At 40.3% G+C, this 18,977-nt stretch overlaps 1 protein-coding gene across 1 annotated transcript in view; it reads right to left on the bottom strand.

Annotated features, from left to right (window-relative positions):
• Window positions 1-14,403, bottom strand: part of LOC126334841 (protein phosphatase PTC7 homolog) — a 96,544-nt gene extending 82,141 nt beyond the window's left edge. The window contains exon 1 of the mRNA XM_049997509.1: window positions 13,859-14,403. Within this exon, the coding sequence (XP_049853466.1) occupies window positions 13,859-14,084 (226 nt within the window). The 5' untranslated portion in view covers window positions 14,085-14,403. The remainder of the gene's footprint in view (window positions 1-13,858) is intronic.
• Window positions 14,404-18,977: the final 4,574 nt, after the last annotated feature.

Raw genomic sequence — 18,977 nt, 5'->3', positions numbered from 1 at the left:
TTAAATGCAATTGCGACTGCTTTGGCTGTCTGACGTGCGTCCTCCTTGCCTGCAGCACAAAGTAGCGGTCGTCTGCTGCTTTAGGTGACGACGGACGAGCAGCATATCTTTCAGGAAACAGTGCCAGTGGTTCGGAACGCTCCCCATGCTCGTGAAACAAAGTTGTGAGTAATACCTAACTCCTGGCCTACACACTAACACTTCTTCCAGTGTCACGATGATTCTTCCCAATGTGGAATCATTCAAATATTGTCTCCGGACCATGTTGAAATGAAGACCACCACCAGAGGGTACTGTAACTGCTCACTGATCTCTCTCTCTCTCTCTCTCTCTCTCTCTCTCTCTCTCTCTCTCTCTCTCTCTCTCTCTCTCTCTCTCTCTTCCGTGCACGACTGGGAGACCTCTGGCAATAACGCTCCCGCACTGTCATTCGTTCCCACCGTGTAGTTAATCTATATGTTACTTTATCTCTCCAGCCCTTAAAATTTCGCAGAGCAGTGTAGTTTTAACTAAATTCAAAAATATCTGTACTACCAATATTTGTGAAACACGTCACTTATTCAACAAACGTAAACATGCCGTCGAACATATACACCAGTAAGCTCATATTACACTTCGTCAGGGTAGTGGAAAATTCAGTTATGAAAGATGTCATGCAGGGGGATTTCATAAGAAAACTATTCTCAGGAACACTTTAAGAATAATGCTGTTGATTCCTAAACTGAAAAAATAAGGAACACACATCTGCAGAAGATATCTTAAATCATGTTCGTTTTGTTAGGTACGAAGTTACTGTTCGCTTCTTGTGCCAATAAACAAGAATGGTTCGAAAAACTTAACTGGATAAATTTTAAATTATAGTAAGACCAATACATCGTATACTACCTGACAAAACAAATTGGGGATTCAGAAGACATGATAGGATGTCAATGTACACTAAGTGATCGAAAGTATCCAGACATCTGACTGAAAATGACTTACAAGTTTGTGGCGCTCTCCATCGGTAATGGTGGATTCGATACGGTGTTGGCCTACCCTTAGCCTTGGTGGCAGCTTCCACTCTCGCAGGTATACGTTCAGACAAGTACTGGAAGGTTTCCTGAGGAATGACAGCCCATTCTTCACGGAGTGCTGCACTGGGGAGAGCTATCTATGTCTGTCGGTGAGGCGTGACTCGAAGTCGGCGTTCCAAAACATCTTAAAGGTGTTCTATAGGATTAAGGTCAGGATTCTGCGCAGCCCAGCCTATAACAGGGATCTTATTGTCGTGTAACCACTCCGCCACAGGCCCTGCATTATGAACGTGTGCTCGATCGTGTTGAAAGATGCAATCGCTGTCCCCGAATTGCTCTTCAACAATGGGAAGCATGAAGGTGCTTAAAACATCAATTTAGGCGTCTGCTGTGATAGTACCGCGGAAAACAACAAGGGGGTAAAAAACCCTTCCATGAAAAACACCACCACACCATAACATCACCGCCTCCGAATTTTACTGTTGACACTACACACACTGCCAGATGGAGTTCACCAGGCATTCACCATACCCACACCCTGCCATCGGATCGCCAAATGTGTACCGTGATTCGTCACTCCACACGTTTTTCCACTTTTCAATCGTCCAATGTTTACGCTCCTTACAGCAAGCGAGGCGTCGTTTGGCGTTTACCAGTGTGGTGTGTGGCTTATGAGTTGCCGCTTGACTATGAAATTCAAGTTTTCTAACCTCCCCCTAACTGTTATAGTACTTGGTGTGGATCCTGATGCAGTTTGGAATTCCTGTGTGATGATCTGGATAGATGTAAGCCTATTACACATTACGACCCTCTTCAACTGTCGGCAATCTGTCAGACGAGGGCGGCCTGAACGCTTTTGTGCTGTATGTGTCCCTTCACGTGTCCACTTTACTACCACATTGGAAACAGTGGGCCTAGGTATGTTTAGGAGTGTGGAAATCTCGTGTACAGACATATGGCACAAGTGACACCCAATCATCTGACCACGTTCGAAGTCCGTGAGTTCCGCGGAGCGCCCCATTCTGCTCTCTCACGATGTCTAATGATTACTGAGGTCGCTGATATGGGGTACCTGTCAGTAGGTGGCAGCACAATGCACCTAATATGAAAACATGTTTTCGGGGGTGTCTGGATGCTTTTGATCACATAGTGTAGCTTCGTACGCGTGCACATCATCTGACAGCCACCAGAGCTACTTAGTACTGTTACATTTAGTATTGTTATCAGGCAATATCGAGACTTGCGGGTCATTCAGACGTGATAATTGCCCAAGAGTAGACTGCACCGGACCGCCAGGGTACGCATACTCCTCGACAAGGCTCCGGTCGACCACATCTGACCACCTCAAGGAAAGATCAGCGTATTGTGCACCGAGAACATCGTGATACACAGCTGTGCCTGTCATCCGAGAGAAAGTAATGGACTCTCTGCAGAATACCCTGAGATCCTTCAGCACTTGCCGGACCAGGGAATTACCATCCCATGCGTAGGTTGCCGTTGACACAGTATAAATGGCTGCATTCAGGCTGCGGCGTAACCAGGAAGCGCGGACTGCTGATTAATGGCGCTGCATTGTGTTAAGCGATAATAGTAGTTGTACACTACCCCAGAGGGCCACCGTCGGAGAGTATGGCGGCGACCTGGTGTGAGGTCCCATTCTTCCAATGTTCTGGTAAGGTGTAGCAGTGTTATTCCCGGCGTTACGGCGGGGAGCCGTTGCGTGGGTTAATGCGGCAGTTATTGAGGGAGCTCTGACGGCCCAAACGAATCAGCACACGCATCCAGACCAGAGGGGGTGTAGCATCATACTTACAAGACGGCTCATACTGCCAAGTTATTCGTAAATTTTAGTCGATTTTGTAAGCACCGCAATAACAAACACACTGTGAACCTGAGAAGTTTCGCTTCTCCTTTCTCTTGTGGGTGCTTATTTTCTTTTACAGGCTATGTATATGCAACATTCCAAAGGACAAGGTACAAATGACAACATAAAAGAGTTAATGCGTTTATTGTCCGAAATGTTTACAACAAGTGTAAATTAACAGCTTTGACTTGGGAATATCGACTGTTAATGCACAAGCCTATTCAACATCAGTCAAATGTATACACATGTTTTAACTAACTGTATAAAGTTTTAACATTTAACATTTTCACCGAGGCAAAAGATTCATACTATTTAAGGGGTATCAGCCGTGATTGGCCATTGTCATAACAGCAGCAGCAGCAGCAGCAGCAACAACAACAACAATAATGATGATAATCTACTTTATGAGCTCTATACGCCAATGGATAGCATAGAAATGAAAATTTTCATATCAACTGAAGCAGCATCAGGATGGGATCAAAGTAACGTTTGTCAGACTGGATAAGTCGCAGGATGTAAGTGTCATACGGGAGAAAATTACCCCATGTTTTACGCGCAGACGAGAGAAGTCTGGGCGCAGAGTTGGAGTTTTAATTAAAAGATTTCTTTAAAAAGTTTTAAGAACCCATGACTCTATAAAAGACTTTGAAACAAATGGGATGTAAAGATGAATTACAGTACCAAAACGATACACCAAAATATCAAGGTAGAAGTTTTTGGTGATGTAAACATCAAGAAATACGAAGGTTATTCAGTAGGCTAATATAAGTGTAAGTATTTGATGGTGCATGTTGTGACAGCATGAATAAAAACATCAGTTGCATAATAAACATGGAATAGAATGCACCGACATTTGAAAACTGGGTGGTGCTTGCGTTCAAGCCCCACAGCGTGCCAGGTGACAACCACACTCTTTGAGGACGTCGCTGGAAGGACTCCTCCTCGCGGTCAACAGGGTAACAGCGGCTTCATTTTCTCCACTGAGAAACTTACATGTTTCCTACTTTTCGCTGTATAAAAGGAACGTCTTCTAGGATGTCTACTCTGCTTAACTGCATGTAGAATTTGGACATTTTCTTTGATAGGTCCGGTGTTATGTCCCTCCTTTTCAGTGTGTAGACCCCGTTCTCAGGACACGAATGCTTTTTAATAAAACGCCTGTTGAATACTCGGCCAGTCTGGAACTATATTCTGTGGACTCTTGGATTTTTCGTAATTTTACTTGAAAGAGTAGGGCGAATTTTAGATTTCGGGTTACTGGCCGTTTTAAAAGCGACATTAAATTTTTTTCCTGCTAAAGATATGAGCCGCCTTATGCGATGTGTTGCCGGTGTATTTGTTTATCCCTTTACAACAAACTTTCTTTCCAGATTTTTTATGTAGTCTATTGTTTTTGTCTGTAATTGCATCTATCGTTTTATCTCATTTGAAAATGCATTATCCTGAGAATCCTGATGCTGCTTCAATTGGTATGAAAAATTTATTTTTGTTAGCCCAAATTCCTAGACTTAACAGACACCTGTCTCTTCTAGTTCTGATTATGGTTAACAACATAAAACTTTTGTGTAATTGCGCTAATGAAAATATTCAATGTGCAAAGTAGGGTAGAAATCATGCTCGGAAGGTATTCAAGTAACTTAACACACAGTTCGGCGGTTACATGGATCCGTAAGTTTATTCTAGGTTCAAAATACAGTAATGTCTGCCCGTAGCACATCTTTATTCTGGTAGAGGTCACTCAAATTACAGCAATGTCAGTTTCCCTCTATGAAAATATGACATGTGACCGTGTTCTTTTGCTTGTGGTTCTGGCGAATGCTATGGAATATGATCGTGTTCCGTTTGCTACCACGATGACACCGTCTGTGGTGATACTATTGTATACATTAGTGTTATAATGACGGAGACACGCAGTCACAACAGAAGAATGTCTTCTTAGCGCACGGATGCATGAAAGGAACCAACGGGTGGGGCATACGATGGACGCAAGGAAAAAAATTTTTTTCGCTTCAAGAAAGAATCCCAAGGGACGCTAATTTTCAGAAACTGAAAAGAAAAGCCTCTACAAGTGGGTCTGTGACAGATGCACAATGCAGTGGAAGACCCAAGAAATATGATAACGATACTGAAATAACTGGGTGTTTAAATGAATCACTGTTTCGTTCCCCAGCAAAATCAACACGGAAGTAGTTGGCGGAACCTCTATGCGTCGTTGGGTGAAGAAAGAAGGTTACCATTTATTTCGACCTGACAGTATCTATGAATTTCGTGATCATGATACGAATACGCGATGTGATTCGTGCGAACAGTTACTTGCAGTTTTTCCAACATTAGTGGCTCGTCGCAAAGTTATGATGAGTGATGAATGTGCTGTGTATATCTGGGCGAAAGACAACACTGACTATGATCACTCGCGAAAATCTGCGCCGGGCAAGCAGACGCATATGGCAGCGAATCCAACTCAGCGCCGAGAACGATGTTCAGCATAGACAGAAAGTTTAAAATATATATGTAGTGTATAAGAACATTCGTTTCTGTGTTAGTCTAGTCTTGAATGTATCTTCCTGTCAAATACAATGTCTTCCAGAGCTAGAGAGTCGTTTCATGTTCCTGTTTGCCTTTCATGTTGCTATTGTTTCAACACAATAACGTTAAACATTTCCGATCGCGACTTCTAGCCCACCCTGTACAAACAAAAAGTCAATCACTGTCTCGCCAAGAAGATGTGATTCTGATATACATAGGGGGCTGAGTTCTTGAAACATAGACTTTCTCAGGATAGTTTTCGTCAATCTTCAAGAGGACGCCAGTTCACTTTCTTCAGCATCTCTGGGACACACTCCCACAGGTCAAACAAACCTGTGATCATTCGTGCTGCCCTTCTCTATATACGTTTAATATCCCCCGTTTGTCCCATCTGGTATGGGTCCCATACACTCGAGCAATATCCTAGAATGCGTTGCACAAGTGATTTGTAAGCTATCTCCTTCGTAGACTGTCTACATTTCCCTAGTATTCTACCAATAAACCGAAATCTACCACCTGCTTTAGCCAACACTGATCGTATATAGCAATTCCATTTAATATCTCTACAAATTGTCATACCCACGTACTTTTATGAGTTGGCCGATTCAAACTGTGAATTATTGACATTACCGTCATAGGATAGTATGTTTTTTTTTCATTTTGTGAAGCGTACAATTTTACATTTCCGAAAAGCTGCCAATGTTTGTACCACTTTGAAATTTTATCAAGATATGACAATATTCATCCCGCTTCTTTCAGACTTTACTAGGGACCGATGACCGTAGCAGTCTGGTCCCTTTAACCCCCCCCCCCCCCCCCCCACACACACACACACAAACCAACCAGACTTTATTTCGTTATAGATAACTGCATCATCTGTAAAATCTCTGAGGTTACTATTAATGTTGTCTGCAATGTCATTAACAGACAACACGAACAGCAAGTGTTCCAACACACTTCCCTGGGGCACACCATAATATGAAGTTTAATTATATTAAGTTTTAAGATGGAACATCAATATTTGTTTTGGTTACTAATTCTTAACATGTCACTGTCTATTCCTTGCTTCTTATCACAATGCCATGCATTAAACTCCTAAGTAACTTAGACAGTCTTCACTGTGCAGCAACAGTTGCACCTGCCTATCTTATCTGAGGCTCCACGTGATTTCAGGAGAAGGCTAGGCGCACTCTTACAAAAACTTCAAAAACTTCGCGGCCGCCGAATGCTTCCGCTTCCCCATCTGAGATAGTGTTTACTCTGTAATTTAGCTACGGTGGGAAGAAAAATGTTTTGCATACTGTGGTTGATGAATAGTGCCAAATACTGTAAGAATACTATCGGCCTGAAAACAGAGATTCCGAACAAAAGTATTCAGATGTAAGCACGAAACGCAATTAACAATCTAATCAAAAGCGAAACTGAAAGAAAATCATAAGACGGTGCTGTTCACTTGCCATTAAGGACACAAGCCGAATCTGCCGAAGCTTTTTTTTTTGTTGGTGAACAAGGGGCGCAAATCTCTCTTGCAAGATGCGCATGCCAAACTTTTCTTAACGTGTTTCACCAGTGCTAAGGGACACCAAGACGCTTCATGACATTAGCTAAGCAGCGGTACAGTGGCAATATCTCTGATAGTGAGCTATGTCGTTAAGGGAGCTATTTGCGGAGCGCAAGTTCTTAGCCAAGAGCTATGTCAACGAACCATGCGGATTAACTGTCTTAGACTATGCTGTTACTAGCCAGTCTTGAAATGGATGGATATTTAACTTTCACAGCTGAAAATACGTTTGCCATTAACTTTCTTCGTGTCTTATTGGTAGACATGAGAACTACACATGTCGCGCCGAAATTGCTTCGTCAGTAACAATTACTGTAACCAGTAATACATGTGAGACAGACACAAATGCCTTGGCCTATCATTTTTTATGTTTCTTTTAAATCAAAATATGTCTTATACAGTCTCCTTGGTAATACGGAATTAAGAAACCAGTTTAAGTGAGGGTTAACAAGTAAATGATGCGCGCTGCTCTTTATCGAAGGTGCTGCTAAAGTGAAAAACTGTTTTTCTTTCCATTACGACTAAATTTGGTTGAACTATTTGTACAAAATGTACCTGGGCGAGGAGATTTCGATGTAACAAACATTTTAAACACTTCCGTCACCACACTAGATAAATATAGGACGGAAACCTAAACAAGAAACAGCTCAAAAAACAGAGCGGCAAGAAGAGATCTGCGAGAACAAGACTAGTAGATGATAGAAGGCAAAGTTCCCGAGTTCGAGTCTCGGTCCGGCACACAGTTTTAATCTGCCAGGAAGTTTCTTATCAGCGCACACTCCGCTGCAGAGTGAAAATCTCATTCTAGTAGATGACAGGTTTGACGTCGATCTGATGAACGGTTGTGAAGCCTTTTCATGGACGATGAAGTGGAATGGCACTAAAGACACCAGAAGGAAGAAAAATATGAGCGAATACACTCTCTGCCAATCACGTTTCTCGCTTAGCGAAGGATTCACAAAAACGAGAGATTCCACACAACATTTTTACAACAGCTCAGTACTTCGTCGAGGTATCATCAGTTGGATGGAGCTGATACAGTAAAGGTACACGCGAACAACCAGAAAAAAATATTAACACTAGTAGGGCCTTCCCTGCCATTTAAAGCAGCCCGAATCATCGTGGGGATGTATACTAAATAGTAATCAATGCCATTTGATATCACTTTCACATTTAAATGTTTCCAATTCCAAGGAGAATCCTGAAGGGAGTAAAGAGTGCTCAGCTATCTCCTCCCCCTTCAACATGAATCACAGTGGTTCGACAATATTTAAATCCATTGTTCGTGGAGGCTACGAAAGGCGAGCTATTTCCGCCTCATGCTCATCAAGCCAATCTTTGACATCTCCTAGGCATATGAGGAGGGGGGTTATCTTGGAAAACGCACACTTCTTGTTGGAAATAATACTGAACGAAAGTATTAATATTACTTTTCCATTCTGACTGGCCACACCCATTAGAAACTCCAAACTCTCCCCCTACTTGCACCAACCATTACAGATCATCTACTTCGCCTCAGTTTTAAGACTATAGCCTGGATCGCTCGCGTCTTCAACCGGAAACAGTAAAATGAGTGTTGTACGAACAACTGAACGATAGTAGAGATCGTTTCAGTTAAGTGTATGTGTAGAGCAAATTTGTCAGCAGGCGTGTAGGCAGTTCTAAAGGCTCGCCCTCGTATGAGGACCGGTTTGACGAACTGGCTGGCTCAAGCGACTCCAAGACGCTTCTGCTTTTGTGTGGGGGTTAGTAAGCGGCCGAGTACGCTGTCCCAGGTCCGTTCTTCTTACCAGCAGACACATTTAGCGCAGGATCGAATGGAAACAAACAGCAAGGGGCTGCGGCCAAAAAATTTAAATTCTACATCTTAATTACACACAAAATATCAGCAATTATGATTTACCACAACAGAATAAATTCAACAAGAGAAATTAGTATATAGAGTAATACATATGTTCTGTTGTTTAAGTCTTCATACTAAATTTAATTTAGGAGAACTATTCCGCAACAGTTGACGAGGTCAACTATGTAAGAAATAACAGCAACTGGAAATCAAGGTTGGAGAGATTGTGTTTCATAGAAGAACAAACACTTTCGTAACTGCAGTGCAGTGCAGTGAAGAGTGTACCGACTTCCATAAATCCTAAAATGGTGTGTGTGGAGGGTGGGGATGGGGGTGGGGGGTGGGGAGGAGGAGAGATCTTGGATCATCGCAGGGCGGATATAATAACCAAAAGGGAGACAATCGTTCGTCGTACGTCCCACATGTAGTTCTGCTGTTATTTCACGCAACGTTGCTCGTGTGTCAGCACACCGCTGCTCTCGGTCGTTAAGTGAGGGCCGTCGGCCACTGCGTTGTCCATGGTGAGAGTAATGAGTGCAATGCATTCTCGCCCCGCTCATGACACTGGACCTCTGAATATTGGATTCCTTAACGAGTCCCGGTAGAGTTTTCCATGTGTCTAGCGCCAACCAACACTCCGCGTTCAAAATCCGTTAATTCCGGTGAGAAACCTTTTCACACGAGTCATTCGAGTGCAAATGACAGCTCTGTTTATGCACTTCCCCTTTATACCTTGTGTATGCGATACTACCGCCTGTTCATGTGCATATCGCTATCACACGACTTTGTCACCTCAGTGTGTTATCCTGATGCCCCTCCACAACTACACTAAACCGGCGTATGACGAAACCCTTTAGTTCCCTACAATTCAAAGTGTTTAACAGAATCACTTCTAAGCTATGAAAAACTATCTAGGAAGAAACTAAAGGGAAACCAATTCCAAAACGCAAGATTTAGTTGCGCTGTCGTAGAATTTTTACGTCGCAAGGGCAAGTCATTGCTGTAGTTACGAATGACACTACGCACGTAATACCCTTCCTTCAATTTGATAAAAATGCCAATCAAGCAAAGTTGCAACAAAGACACATTCTTAAAGCGAGAAAGTAGAGCTCCAAATACAGTGTCTTGCAGTCAAAGATAAGGCGTTGCCTTGCTGTGATATTCCGAAGGGAACAAGACTACTCTTTCTGTTCGTCTTGTACCATTCTCTACAGGATCGACACAGTTATACGTGTTCTGGCAATGCTGATGACAGATGGTAATCGGATGCTCCTCCTGACACCACCCTTTTTCACCAGGGACAGGAGCAGTGTAGCACATTGTTTCTGGATAGATCTCATATGCAAGTGTGAGAACGTTTTCTAAATGTTTTCGAATCGTGTATTTGAGGAGGGACATGGGTATCAGCCTAAAAGCCGCATATACAGACCGGCCGGCTAAACAGCCATAGTCGTTAATCCGCGAGACGGATTCGATCCGGGGCAGGCTCGCCTCCTATCGGGTCATGAAACGGACTATTAGAAACATAACAAGCGCGCCTAATTATCGGATCTTTCGGGTTTTCTGTTTATATACAGTCAATGTTTCCTCACTTGGAACACATTGATATCAAACTTCGAAACAGTGAAAACTTCAATATGTATTCATCTTCCAAGCAAAGAACGTCCGTGTCAAGGACTTTCTGAAATGCCAGCGTGTGCCAGCAACAACCACACAACACTATTTTTCAAAATTTGATTTAATTTAATGATCGATTCAACAAATCCATTAAATAGATTTTCACAACTTCATGTCGTGTTTTATGCGTTAAATAAGACAGATACTACAAATGCTGCCTCACTGATAAAGACAAACGAGACAGTCACTATAATTAAAAATGCAGGAAGAAACCTGTCCAAATTAAGCAAACTTTGTGTCATCTAAGGAGCTGAAAGCTTCGAGACTTTGGAAATTGAGTATTTTCATCACCACTTACTAATAAGAAACAAAACTGAAATCATCATTAGTATTTATATAAAATCCTTAGCAGCTTGCAAAGAAAAATACTTGCACTGTAAATACATCAATATTTTAAAAAAGTTATTGTTTTGGTGGCCTTAGGTCCACAGAGTGGTTCTGTTTCACTCTCCACTCTGGCCTATTCCGTACATTCCTCTTCATCTCTGTAACAACTGCAACCTTCATCCATTTTAACCTGCTTACCATAGTAAAAGCCTACATTCCCTCTTTAATTTTTACTGAACTTCCCTCATTTACCAAAACCGACAATTCCTTGATATCTAAGGATACTCCCTGTCAATTCCTTAATATGGTCAAGTTGTACCATTAATTTCTCTTCTCTCCAATTCAGTTCAGTTCCTCTCCATTCATTATCTCATCTAAGCATTTTCAGTATCCTCATGTAGCATCACATTTGAAACGCACCTAATCTCTTCTTCTTTAACTGTTTATCAACCAGTATAAACAAAATTATCAATTATAATTAGAGCTATGTTGCAGCTCCCTAAAATAGTTGCACGTCTGGAATGACAGAAGGGAAAGTGGTATAAGCTGGTGATACAGTGAGCTGAGTCACATCAAATTAAATCTGCATGCTACATTGACTTTAATACACGTGAGGTGAAAGACAAACATACCATTTTACACATTATGGAAACAGAATGGGCTTGAAGATTTTTCCTCGATGACTGCCAGAAATATTGCAGAAATGTCAAGACAAGATCACTATGAAGGCCACCTTCAGAGTGCAGTCCCGGGAACTCCAATACCATACAAAACTTAATGACAGATTAAAACTGTGTACAGACTGGGACTCAAACCAGGGACCTGCTCTACTGACCGAGCTACCCAAGCACAACTAACAACCTATCCTCATAGCTGTACATCTGTCAGTACCTCACTATCCTACCTTCCATACTTCACAGTTCTTCCACTGAATTTACAGGACTAGCATACCGTTCTTCCTGGAAAGCTAGTGTCGCAAGTTTCACGGGAGAACTTCTGTGATATGTGGAAAATAGGAGATGAAGTATTGGTGGGTCATGATTTGAGCTTGAGTAGATTTGTCACTAGAGGACTTACCTACAAAAGACAAAGTTAGCAGGTTTAAGTCCAAGTCCGAAGCACAGCTTTAATCTGCCAGAAAATATACTATCAGCACACAAACTGCTGCAGTGTGAAAAATTCATTCTTGTAGCTATCATATAATCAGCAGATGATTGGGAAAACTGTTGCACAATTATAGTTTACTTAGAGAAAATGAATACAGGATAAGCAGTATAGTAATTTTCCTCCTCAAGCTAATCACTAGCTGAAAGCATGACAAACAATTCTCACTGTAGAATAAAATTTTCCAAGTATATGAGCTGAGGCGCTAAGAGAAAGTGATTTAGCAGAAACACTACAAGATCAGCTATTAATTATACAGTAGGCCTAAATAAAATTTAGGCTTCGTCTGCAAACCCTTGTAATAGGCTGCCTGTTCAGAATAGAGCAGATACACACTAAAAAAGATATGACTTCTTTAAGAATTACTACCCATGAATGATATTTAATATCTCATCAATAGCCATTAACTTGGGTATCATGAAGTGTAGTGAATCCCAAATTGCAGATGTCAATAAAGGAAAATACAATGATTTCATGTGTGCAAAAGTGCAGCACTTTTCACTCCACTGATCTCAATGTACAGCTTAATCTTGTGAACAGCATTTGAGAAGTTTATCTATCTGCATCTCAAGAACTATTTTGTGGTACAAATGTCGCCATGTTTGAGAAAAATAACCATTCAGTAACCCCCCCTACACACACACACACACACACACACACACACACACACACACACACACACACAGAGAGAGAGAGAGAGAGAGAGAGAGAGAGAGAGAGAGAGAGAGAGAGAGAGAGAGAGAGACCCTTTTAGTCAACTGTAACTGGCACCTGAATGTTTGTAAACACAATGGTTTTCTTTTTAACACCAAAATGTTTGTCATACACACTTTTGTTAGGAGTATTACTTTATAGTAAGAAAAATTGTCCATATACATGCATCATTTCTTATGTTAGATGTAGCATGGGTGGTTCTGTAGATACCTACATACACCACAGAGAACGCAATTCGTTCTTTCGCGTTTAGCAGTACTACTTCAAATTCTGCTGTATATTGAACACTATGCGTTACAGAGTGAAAATAATCTGCTCTCACAGACTAAATGAATGGGCAACTCAATGAACGGTTCAGATTTATAGAAAAGAACCAATTACTCAACAATATGACTAACTGCGATTGTTGAATAACGCAAGAGACGGAATGTCATTGAAGTGACCCACTGTTTTGAAACGCCGTTAATGAACAAATATTGTCGTGAAGGGGTGAGGGGTGGTTAAATGCGGTGTACAATCTTACTTACAGTACAAATAGTAAACTGTCACTTAACGCATAAATTACGATTTTAACCACGTTAGATTACGGTAACAATTGTGTTAGTGGACACAGTGAACCTGCGCCCATGACCTGTGAGTAGTTTAAACCCGTACTATCGGTATCACAGGAGTACAAGGCGTGTGATTCGTTCAGGGTAAAGCTACAGCGATCAGTGAATGTCTTTCATGAACCACACTATATGGGATGTAAACAGATGTAAGACTATTGCCTCAAACGCACCGATAAAGTCTATGTTTACGTTGAGTTCTAGCACAATGATTGACGTAACTTTTTATTCACTGTACTAGTTTAATTAACAGCAAACGTTACTGCTACAACGAGGGCGTGATTGGTTTTAACGTGAATCTAAATTTTAAGCCGAGGATAAATCATTTTTTTTACTTTTCTTTCGGCGCTGAAATATACTACCTTCAGTAATCAGTAAACGAGACAAGTATTTAGTCCGCTGATTACAGAAGCCAAACATTTCTTCAAGATAACAATATTTAGAGATCAGCATTAAGTCGGCAGAACTTACACAAATCCCAATCACGGGCCATATCGATCACCGACACCCTCGTCGTTAAAGGTCCTCGATAACGCAACACATTATGTAGTGCATACTCACCAATAACCTCCGCGGACTTGTACTTTGCAGTAAAGTAGGCATCATCACCAAACTGTCCTTTCCTAAACTTGGCGTGAGAAAGTTCTTTTGGAAAACCACACACCGCAGACACTATTCGGGATTCACGTTTTCTGCTGAGATTCTGTTCACCGCAGTTCGTATAATTCGACAAGCCATTCCACAAGGCTCGAGACAAAAGTCTCCCAGTCCAGACAATGGACTGCATTATCTAGAAGCCGAAGTCTTACTACAAACACTGCATTTTCACCTAACCTCATGCACTCTCACAAACACGCACGACACAAACCACTACTTGACCTCAACAGCCATCAATTCGCGATCGGAACTTTACATTCGCAGACATAACACACTCTTTGGTATAGCAAAGATAATATTAGAAGAGTTTCGGAAGATATGCAACACCTTTATATTAAGCCTATTAGCAATTGTTTGCGTCTATTCCCTGCCTTCTATCTAATGCTCCGTCATCTGAATTCTTATGAATATCGCACGGCTACCATTCCATGGTTAAAATCTCAAACGAACATCGGCAGGCCGAAGAAAGATCAGTGATATGACGCGGCTAGTAACATATGCCAACCTGATAATTATTAGTCCGGGTTCACACACGCAACAAAAGTATCGTCACAGCTAGTCGCATCTGCAGTTGCATGTGTCAACTCCCAGTTTTTAGTGACGAAACTTAAGAGACGACACTTTTGTCACGCCACATGAAGTTTAGCTTGGTTGTAGTTCGTTGCGTCAGTTTCCTACCACTACTGCTTCCTGGTGACAGTATTTCGAAACACGAGCATTCTGTCACTGTTATCGTGTAGTAGTTGCTGCTGTAATCCATTCGATTTCAGTGTGTTTCTATTTTATTAGTGAAAACAATGGTCAGCAGGTATAATTTCGCATGTTCTATAAATATAAGAGCAGCAACGAATATTTTATTTTCTGCGTATGTATGTGGGGGAGGTACTATGTGCAAACCAATGACATGTCTCACAGTCTTGAAAGATTTTCGAATGACTGAATAAATAAACTTACGGTATGTAACCAAAAAGGGCACATCGTATAAACTTCGTATTTCGTGAGACCATGCTGTATACAGATTGTGGATTTTATGCAAGACATAGCTCCAGACTGAGATGTGGCAGATGTTAAAGTAACAATTAGGTATTCAGTTTGCCTATATCAACGAATTCCATAAGATTCTAAAATCTTGGAAGATTGTCGTGTCTGCAGATGATACTTACATGCTAGCTGTTCTTTGGTTTTCCATTGCAAACAGCATTTTCGTCTATGAGTACTATTTCATTTCTAAATGTGCTTGTTTCCCCTAATTCATCCCTGTGCTAAATTTATTTTCGAATCCAACATTTGGATTTCGTCTTCGTTTTGTTTAACTCTTGTCACAATTCTAAGTCTATAATCTGCACTACAACTTTCAGTTGGCTCCATGTTGAAAACTGTGGAACTACGTAGAATTTGTGGCATCCTGTGTGAACGGTAGCTCACGATATCACTACAGCAAGCCACAAGCTGTGGCGCCGTATTAGATGCGTGTGTGAACCTGCTTTAAGCCAGGTTTCTTATGGCATGGATTATTTGGACGTGCATGCCCACACCACCACTCAAGAAAGTGAGCTTAGATGTGAAACCACACTATTTGTACACTATCATGCCAATATATTCATAAGTTACGAAAGTTAAAAGACGTTAATTTTTTTGCACGATTTCGATTCCCTACCATCGTCCAGGCGTCAACACCCGCCGCTAGGTGTCACTGCTTTATTCTGTTTTCGTTCCTTCGAAAACACATTTATTTAGCCATCTGTGGACATTTTAAAATGAATGGATGTTGTCAGTTTGCGTACATACACATACTTATACATTTTGTTCCTGCAAAAACAATTTAAGATTTTTACTAAAGCGGTACATGTTATCTGTTTCTTTTATTTTCTGTGGTGGTTTGTTATACAGTTTTTCACTTTCATACAAGAAGCTATTTTGAGTCTTATGTTTATTCTTGCTGCCTAGGTGAAGACAGTCACTTGTTCTTGTACTATAGTTATGAAAACAGCTATTTGTGCTATATTTTTTTATATTTTTCTTGATGTACACTATGGTTTGGAATATACGTTCACAAGGAACAGTTAGAATTTCTAACATTTTGAAAAATTCTCTGTTGTGGGCCCTCTTATTGCTTTTCGTTATAATTCTTACTGCTCTCTTTGCATTTTAAATACTGTTTGTAAATTCTGTGCACTGTGTCATCAGAAAATAATACTATATCTGATCACTGAATGAACATAACTAAAGTATACAGTTCTCAAACATTCATTATTGCATGCAGATACAAGGATTCTAAGTGTATAACACATTGTTGATACCTTTTTCGAGAGTTTCGTAGCATGTTCATTCCACTTCATTTGGCTGTCGATGTGCAACCCTAAGAATTTTGTTGTAGGTACATCATCTATGGAGATGTTATCTAGTTTTAAATTTAAGGGACTATGTTTTCTGTTCATTCTAAAGCATATTGTATTTCTTTTCTTTATGTCGAGAGTTACTTTGTTTTCCTGAGATCAGTTGTGAACGTCCCTCAGAACTTCAGTAGAATTTTCCAGCATTTGTGCTAGTGTCGTACTGGTGATCGCTGTGTTGCTGTCATCAGCAAAGCAATATCATTTCTCCACGGCTGATAATGTGTGGGAAATCATTTATATACTCCAGAAACAATACTGGGTCCAGTACACTTCCTTGATGGACCCCAGTATTGATATATTGTGGATCACATATATGTTTCTCAATGTACTTTGAGCCACTGGATACATGTGTGATCTCTGCTGACTGTACTCTGTTTTCTGGATGTGAAGGAAACCATTTGAGAACCATTCCCCTTACTCCTAGTGCCTCTAACTTATGCAACAACTTCTGGTGGTCAACTGTGTCAAATGCCTTAGACAGGTCTAGTGAAAGGCCGGATACATTGCAGTTCTCATCTAGTGCTCCTAAAACTGTTTTTGTAAATTGTGCTATTGCAGATTCTGTTCCTCTGCAAGGCCTCAAACCATGCTGGTCATCGCAAGGGAGGTTGAATTTACTACCTCATAAGCCTGTTTTACATTATTGGAAAAGCATGACAATAGGGCTATTGGTCTGTAGTTCCCAACCTTTTCTATGTCATCTTTCTTGTGCAATGGTAAAATTTTGGCGTGCTTCAGGTAGTCAGGGAAGTAACCAATTTGAAACATTCATTTATGATTTCTATTAGTGGAGCTTTGATACCACTCATGCATTTTTTCAGGACACACACTGTAATTTCATCTAAACCTCCGAGTTTTTTTTCTTTAACTGCCTTACAATATTGCATGCGTCCTTATCAGTAGTTGGAAGCAATACCACTGAGTTTTCTATATGCTTCTTTGTTGGTTGATTAGCACTTTTTGGAAAAAAATTTCTGTAACGTCGTTGCAATGCTGCTAAAGTAGGTGTTGACATAATTTGCTAATTCTTTTGGGCTACTTTCTAAGTTCTCCTTGTTCTTGATTTGTGTGTTTGTACCTCTCTTCTTCACAGTTCCTGTTTCTTGTTTCACTACAGCTCATGTAGCTTTACTTTTATTATAGGCTAAATTTATGAACCTATCGGTGGCGTATTTTTTTGCAGTTTGAGTACCTTCCTGTAGATCCTTTTGTAGTTTTTGTAGTAGTGCAAGAAAACTGAATCACTATTGTCCATTTTAGTGTAGTTTTGGTATTTACAAGTTTTAGCACATTTTCTAATTCCTTTAGTAATCCATTTAGTTTTGGTAGGTGTTCCAAAATAAATTAATGCTTTGGGGATTGTTTGTTCAAATTTTAATTTAAACTCAGATATAAAATTGGAGAATTTGCAATTCACTTTAGTTCCTGTATATACTCCTTCCCAACTTAAATGTGTTAACTTTAAGGAAAACTTTTGCAAAGCTGTTGGAGAGTAGACTGACTCTTTTATATATGTACAGTTTTCAATCTTTTTTGCACAAGCTTTTACTGTTATAATCTGACATAAATGGTCAGACAGTCCCAGATTTTTAACAAGTACATCACAGTTTTCTCTGACTGTATCTAGGTACACGGTGTAATGGTACTTGAATTACATAACCATTACAGCACCTCAACTCAACCTATCGATACCAGCAGTATTCTACTGAGTTTCTGTAAAGTAGCTGGCATATTTCTGAGACAACATTCAGATTTGATTTCATTAATGTACAGGTACTTTGATACATAGATATGTTTCAAAGTACCTCTACATTAATGAAATCTATTCTGAATGTTGTACTTTGATAAATAGATATGTTTCAAAGTACCTCTACATTAATGAAATCAAATCTGAATGTTGTCTCAGAAATATGCCAACTACTCTCCAGAAATACAATAGAATAGAATATTGCTGGTATCGAGAGATTGAGTTGAGGTGCCATAAGGGTCATGTAATTCAAGTACCATTAAAACGGTCAATGGTAGATGATGAATGTGTGGTTATTCTTGTTGCACAGTTGACTAGTGATGACATGCCAAAACTATGCAGGATATTCATAAATGTGTTACTGGTGTCATCTGTTTAAGCTGTATTTATGTTAAAGTCCCCACACAAAAGGATATAATGTTTCAGAGTCAACGCTAGTTCTAGGCTTTCTATAAGTTTTGAAAAGAATGTATCTAAATTACCACTGGGAGAATGGTATACACATAATATACTTAGTTTGTTGGGCATATTTATAGCAACTATCTTTATTGCTGACACTTCAAAGTCTTTGTCTACACTTAGCATGATAATATCACTTCTGGCCTTAAATTCAATACCGTTCTTAACATAAATACATGATGCTCACCCTTTCATTGTGTTTCTGCAATAAACACATGCTTCGACATATCTTGAATCATTTGATTATGTCATAAACTTTCTAAGTATAAGGGGTTTGTGTACATGAAACATTAGCTTTGTGCCAAAATAATGCACTTCACCTAAGAAAATAATACCTTGTAAAGTGAAAAATATTCTTACACCATGCGTCAGAAACCTTATTCCAACATTGAACAGTATCTTATAATCGCTTATTTAAAAT

This window comes from Schistocerca gregaria, chromosome 1 (assembly GCF_023897955.1).
Source record: "Schistocerca gregaria isolate iqSchGreg1 chromosome 1, iqSchGreg1.2, whole genome shotgun sequence".
Lineage (NCBI taxonomy): Eukaryota > Metazoa > Arthropoda > Insecta > Orthoptera > Acrididae > Schistocerca > Schistocerca gregaria.
Note: the sequence above shows the minus strand (reverse complement) of the source record. Positions and strands in the feature narration are given on the sequence as shown.